The 7,175-nt window shown below is 37.6% G+C and overlaps 1 protein-coding gene across 1 annotated transcript; it reads right to left on the bottom strand.

The window, feature by feature from the left end:
* Positions 1 to 3,924: 3,924 nt before the first annotated feature.
* LOC131066407 (uncharacterized) lies at positions 3,925 to 4,602 on the bottom strand. The gene has a single exon (XM_058001164.2). The coding sequence runs from the start codon at positions 4,600 to 4,602 to the stop codon at positions 3,925 to 3,927; it is 678 nt and encodes a 225-aa protein (XP_057857147.2).
* Between the last annotated feature and the right edge of the window lie 2,573 nt (positions 4,603 to 7,175).

Below are 7,175 nucleotides of genomic sequence, written 5' to 3'. Positions count from 1 at the left end.
TGTGTATTTACATTGTAATTAAAATAATATTGAATTCATACAACAAACCCATGTTGTATTTGAATTTTAAGTGTGATTATTCATTGTTACAATGGTACTCCATTACCTATTAGCTACTCAAGTGTTTAGTTTTAACTTTTTAATTGTTAGATGTTGATATATTAGTACTTGCAAATTGTGTAATCTACAAAAAAAATAATCCTTGAATAATAATGGTTGAGTTGTTAATATGAAACTTATTTGAAATATTCAGATATTTAATTGGTTCTCTATCAATAGAAAAATATGGATTGTTGCTCACCTAAAAATATATTACATGGTAACTACCCAATTTTTGGACATCTCCAACTTGAAGCCATCCTAAAAAAAAATTACTTGCCACATATATTGAAAATATTTCTGTTAGATTTCTGCTTAAAAAATATTTCAAATGCAGATCTTCTTTGTAAACCCTTGGGGAGTTCTTGTACTTAAACTGTGAAATTCCTCCCCAATGCCTCCTTTGATTTTAGAGGTAGTTTTGGGTAAGGAGGTATTGGAATAGATTTCTTATTTTGAGAAATTGGAACTTATCAATAGTTTTATCCCTTATGGCTATCTCTCTCAAATTTGCACTCTTGGATCTCTGAACACAAGAATTAGTTGGTGTCTAGTAGGTGGGAAATTTTATGTCGATAAGGTTAATATTATCACAAACAACATAATTCAATCACCAAAGGGGACTCACAAAAGGGAAAAAATTGATATCTTTCTCCCAACTTGCCCATCCCTTCAATAGGCTACTTGACAATAGACCAGTTTTACACAATCTTGGTGTAGGATTCCAATTAGTTCAATACCTCAATGGAATACTTATAAATCATCTTAGGGAATCAATACAAACACCTTCCATGTATTTTTAAGGGTCTCCAACAAGTTTCATGGTGGGTTGCTTCACAACTAGACCACACTCTTAGTAGCCCTGCCAACCGACCTTTTTGATCATAAATCTTGATCCAAGATAGATATCTTCAAAAACATTGGATTTTAAGATACCCATTTGGAATATAAAACATATAAAATACTTAGGTAGGGTTTTTTTGTAACAAATGCCTCTAAAAAGGACTGGTAATTCTGTAACCAGGCCTAATTAAGCCACTTTTTCAAATCAAGTGCAAAACCTCAAAATTCAACTCCAAAGGGTGAGACACATCACATAGGAACCTATTATGAATATTTCAACATCTTTTTTACAAACCAAAGGTTAAACACCAAACCCTCACTTCTACCTATGCTCACTAGGCCTAACACATGGAGATGTTAGGCTAGTTTTGCTCCAAAAGTGCTCCATTCTCCACTTAGTACAAAAATGATTCAAAAAACATCTATATCACTCATATCCCTTCCATTCCACCAATTTTGGCAATTCACATAGGTGGAATGGAGGTTCTATTTAAATTTTTCTCCTCAAACCCTTGGAACTAGGGTTTTTGGACAGTTTTAGTAAAACACTTATAATGTTTTTAAATCCTAATGAAATCAAGTCAAACCACCTGAAAAAGAAAGTATACTCACTCCTCTATCAAACCAAATGCGTTTCACATTACCATAAAATCGCACGTGACCATACGATTCATTGCAACAAGTCTGTTATTAGAAAAATGTAGAAATAGCAATCATTAAAGTGACCATAACCATTAATCCATATAGGCATGTGTGAATCAAAAGAGCAGAAAAAACCATTTCAAATTGGAGGAAGTTGAAATGCTTTATTGATTGTTTCTTCTTCCAACTTCATCAAATCCACTAACCAACTGTTTTGATCGATGGAACGAGGCTTTTAAATATTTTTGAATAAGGGAAAATAGGTTTTGATGGGCCCTTGAAACCCATTACAAACAAAAGATCAAAAGATATACATTAAAGCGCTACATAACGCTAAAGACAACAAACAAGAAAAGGACATCTGACCAGCAAACGAGAGACAATAAACAACAAACAAGACCGATAGAGAAAGAGCCTAGGATAAGTAAATTTCTGAAGCATCTCAGTGGCTTCCACCTCTAGCTGCTCCATATTATCAGTCGTCCGCTTGATATCATCAATTTCCTTGATTTGGCTTTACTTTTTTCTGGTGCTCGCATGGGTTCTTCTGCCAAGACTGGTCTCCATATCTTCAGGGGTGTCTTCCTTCACATCAATGATTCTCACAGAGGCCTTATCCCCATGGTCATTATCAAGCTTACTAATAAGAGCCTTCATACTAGCAGAGGCAGCCTTTAGGATCTTATGACTTTGCTCCCCAATCTTCTTGAGCGTTTTCTCAACCCCTTTGAGCCTTTTTTCAGTAACCCCTGCTCTGTTCTCCAGGATTTGGAAGCTATTACGATGAGCATTAATGATCTCCTCAACATTATTGATTGCTTTGGTAAGTTCACTGAGACACTTAGGGAGGGAGCTAAATTTACCAATGCTAATAGCTTCTAAAGTCTCAAATTTTTTGGCTTCCTGGGCTTGCTTGGTTTTTATGCCAATAATTTCCTTTTGCATCTAGAGGGAAACCTGGTTGAAGCTATCCATTCCATTTTTTATGCAAAGGTCAATATCGAAATGAGGGCCTTCCTGGGCCTTATCTCCTGCATGATCCAAATTCTCCTTGAGACCCACCTCCCTAACATCAGAGCTCTGAGCTTCTTTCATGGTTGTATCCTCCCTTGCCAGACCCTTATCCTTAGAGCCAATCGTGAAAGGCGACCAGTTCTTGGTTCCCACTTCCTCATTTTTTAGAGTTTTCCTTTTTTTCTTCTGGCTCGAGAGGATTTGGACCTCATCGCTATCAGTCTCCATGTCATCACCAGTCTCATATTCCTCCTCATACCAGCTATCGTCATCCTCCCCCTTTGCTTCCTTTTGGTTGTCCCTTTGTTCTGTAGCTCATGCCCTATTTTTCTTTTTCTCTTGCTCGACCTAGCAATTTGGGGGTTGTCCTCTACCTCAGCTTCCATGTCATAGCCATCACCATCATCATCATCTGAATCATCCTATTCCTCTTCCGACTCAAAAACCTCTACAATGTTGAGATGGACAGTGGTATTCTTGATGTGATTATACAATATCACCATCAGACCCTCATACATTGCAGGATTGGTTTTGGGGTTGAAAATTGTATCCTTTATCCCAACATTTAGGGCGCATAATAGGTAATATGGAATGGAAATTTTCTCTTTATACTAAAAAAGATTAAGAATAACAAAATGATAGATGTAAACCCTAGTAAATATCCCATATAAAGTGATAAATTCCATAATAGCAAGCAAAACCCTTCACCAAATTAACTTAATTACCTTTGGCAAGTAGTAAGTATGGCTGCCCTTCACCAATCTGGCTTTCTCCTCCTCATCCTTAGGAAATTTCTTCACAACAACATCTGAAAGCTTCCTATCCCTATAGAACTTGATGCCATCCATCGGAAGGCCCATTGCCTCAGTGATCATGGTTTCATTCACCTTGACCTTCCTGCTGCCAATGGTCAATGTGCCTTTATTCCAACCCTTTTTGAAAATTATTGTAATTTTTGTCCATTTCTCTTGCATTCTCTCCATGAAATCAGTCATTGTGGATGTTTGTAGCACAACCCAGACCTGAGGACAGTTGCTCCACTTATCAATAGTGGTTGCCTCCGTTCTCTTGTGATTTCAATCCATATTGTTATTATTATCTGTCAACTGTGAATTCCTGCAAATACCTTTCTTCGCTATGAAATTTCTATGAGAAACCACTAGAAGCCAATGGAAATTTCTAATGCTTTCGCTCTATAAGGAAAAAAGCACCCATAAAGCATGCGAGGTGATCCTGCAATTATTAATGTACCTCCTTCTCGGCTGCATACAAAACCGACTCCTGCTGCCATGACCTCCCCTATCATCTCTGGAAATGATTTCAAATTCAACCTTGCTTACCATGATATATTTCATAAATTAAGATGTCATGTGCCACATGAGGGAGCTCCGCCTCGCTATTCCAGATCTTGATTTGCTCACTCTGTACTGCCTCATTGGCAGCCCAGTTAGCACACATGTTGGACTCTCTGTACTCATGAGAAATGTAGCACTTATCAAACCCCTCAAGAAACTCCCTGACAGAATCAATGATGTTTTTAATCATCCATGAGGGTTGGTGTTTACCAAGGAGGCAATTAATAATATTTTTAGAATCCCCTTCCAACCATAACACTTTGACACTTAGATTATATGCTAATTTTATAGTTTGGAGGGTGCCCATAGCTTCAGCCAGATTATTAGTCTGAATCCCCAAGGGAAAGGCAACCGCCCCAATATAAAAGCCAGCACCATTCCAGATAACTCCACCACAACCAGCAGGCCCTGGGTTACCTTTAGCAACTCCATCGAAGTTAGCCTTAAACCAAGCATTAGGGGGAAAAGACCAGCTGCACATACTTCTTTTGATTTGGTTGGTGTTGGTGTCCATGTAGGCTGGGATGTTCCGGCTCTTGAGAGAATCAAAGTCCTCCTTATTATTATAGTAATGCTCTCCCCTAGCCATCACATTCTCAACACAATTATATTTTCTTCGCCCACACCACCTCAGAGGTGTTAATATCATTTCTGAAGATTCTATTATTCCTCTCTTTCCATATACCCCAAAGGATATGTGAGAAGGAAAACTTCCATAAATTTCTTATAGTCGGATTATTAGTAGTGTAGTGCCAGCGCTTGAAATAGTCTTGAATCTCCTCTAGGAAAACCCAATTCAAACCCCAATGTTGAAAAAACATAGCCTAGATAGGATGAACATAAGAACAATGCATAAAAATGTGGTTGACTGATTCCTCTTCATTGAGACAAAGATAGCATCTTTTGGGGATGTAGAAACCCCTCTTTCTCAAGTTATCAGTGGTTAGAATCTTATTTTGCAAAAGAGTCCATAAAAAGATATTAATTTTAGGAGTCAAACCTGGATGTTAGGCCTTAGCCCAATAGGGGCTAGGGTCTTGGGAATGAGCCAACATAAGGATATCAGATGATACAGAATAAATCCCTGAAGAGGTACCGCTCCACACCATGTGGTCTTCCCTTCTGGTTTTTAAAATTACATGGTTGATCATTAAGTTTACCTGCTTTAGGTTGAGATCAATAGAGTTGAGGTCCACCCACTTGTGATCTCTCCATTAATCAACAACTTTAAAACAAAACTTCTCCTTACAAGTTTGGATGAGCATCTTAGAGGCACAATTATTGAGAGGGGCTCCTCCAATCTAGGCATCATCCCAAAAATCCACCTTCCTGCCATTACCTATGGCCCAAACATTGCCTAAACTAATAATACCTTTAGCCTGGATAACACTATTCCAAATAAAAGAGCCACTTGGTATCTGATCACAAGCAAGGAAATATTTCATGGTAGGAACCTCCTGTAAGTACTTATCCTTCTAGATATCATTTCATTCTCCATTTCCCTGATAAATTCTCCAGATTTGTTTGGCTAGAAGAGTTTTATTCAAGGTTCTATTATTTCTTAAGCCTAGGCCCCCCACCTTTTTGGGTTTACAAACATTATCCCAGGCTATGAGTGCCACTCTCTTCTTCTCCAAAACCCCAAACCATAGGAAGGATTTTTGAATTTTCTCAATAGCATCAACAAATTTTCTAGAGATTTTGAAGAGGCTTAAAGCATAAATCGGAAGACTTTGGAGAGAAGATTTTAATAGCTGGATTTTTCCAGCTTGACTAAGAAGGGTACCTTTCCATCCTGCCAACTTCCTACTAAATTTGTTAACAAGACTATTCTAGAACAACTCTGAAGGTTTCATGCCCAAAGGGAGACCCAAGTAAATAGAAGGAGGCTTTCCGATTTGGCACCCAAGGATTCGAGCCATTCTAATATGTCTGTCCTCCGGGGTGCTGAAGAAGAATTTTTTTTTCTCCCAATTAATCGTTTGACCTGAGGAAGCACAATAAGAATTGAGGAGGTTCTTCATAGTGGATGCTTCTTTAATTGAAGAAGTACCCATTAAGATGGTATCATCAAAAAATTATTGGTGGGTATAGGCTCTGAAACCAGCAGAGGGGGAGATTCCTAAAAGAAGCCCTTGAGAAATAAATTTGCTAATAAATCTACCTAGACATTCAGCCAGAATAATGAAGAGAATAGGGGAGATGGGATCCCCCTACCCGATGCCCCTAGAAGTGTTGAAGAAGGGGGAAGGTACACCATTCACAATGATAGAGAAAGAAGGGGTTGAGATAATTTGTTCAATCAACTAAATAAAACTAGCACAAAAGCCAAAAGCACCAAGAACCTTACCCAAGAAGCTCCAGTCAACACGGTCATAAGCTTTTGATAGGTCCAACTTCATTAAAAATCATTGTTTCTTAGATTCCAACAACGAATGTATGTTTTCATGAATAGAAATGATAGAGTCAAGGATTTGTCTGTCGGGAACGAAGCCACTCTATTGGGGTGAAATTATAGATGGAAGAATCATTAGTAGTCTACCAGTAACCATCTTAGAGATAATTTTATAGAAACAATTGCATAAGCTTATCGAATGGAACTTATCCATAGAATCAGCCCCAGGGCATTTGGGAATCAGAGCCAAAAAAGTAGCATTGAGTTCCTTTAAGATAATTATAGCCCCAAAAAACTCTTGCACACCTTTAACCACATCACAATTGAGGATATTCCAAAAGGCCTGAAAGAAGAACAACGGAAAACCATTTGGGCCCCAGGCTTTATTGCCATCAAAAGAGAAAACCATTTTTTTAACTTCCTCCTCAGAAGGGATGGCCACCAAAGCCTTGTTCTGAACATCATTAATGATGGAAAGAATTTTCTCTAAGAGGGCCCTATGAGAATGAATGTAAAGGCTACTTTGGGTGAACTCACAACATTGTATCCCACTTTTAGACCAACTTTGACACTTAGATGAACATTTTGAAAAACATATTCATTTTTCAACACCTACTTTTGAACCATTAAGAATTTGAAGATGATGTAAAATAGTGATTTGCAACATCTTGTTTGTAGATTCTAAATATATTTAAAATTTTGTTTTTGAATAAAATTTAATTAATTTTTCCATCTCCCTCAAAAAGTAGTTTTTTACAGCAAACAACATTTTTTAAGAGTGATGTGCATCCCAAAACACATAACTTTTTTTTCTATAAATGATAAAA

The sequence above is a fragment of the Cryptomeria japonica genome, chromosome 3 (genome assembly GCF_030272615.1).
Source record: "Cryptomeria japonica chromosome 3, Sugi_1.0, whole genome shotgun sequence".
In the NCBI taxonomy this organism is placed as follows: Eukaryota; Viridiplantae; Streptophyta; class Pinopsida; order Cupressales; family Cupressaceae; genus Cryptomeria; species Cryptomeria japonica.
This window is presented reverse-complemented; position numbering and strand designations above follow the sequence as displayed.

Coding starts and splice junctions, on each gene's coding strand:
- LOC131066407 (XM_058001164.2), bottom strand. CDS start 4,602: ATGATATTAACACCTCTGAGGTGGTGTGGGCGAAGAAAATATAATTGT.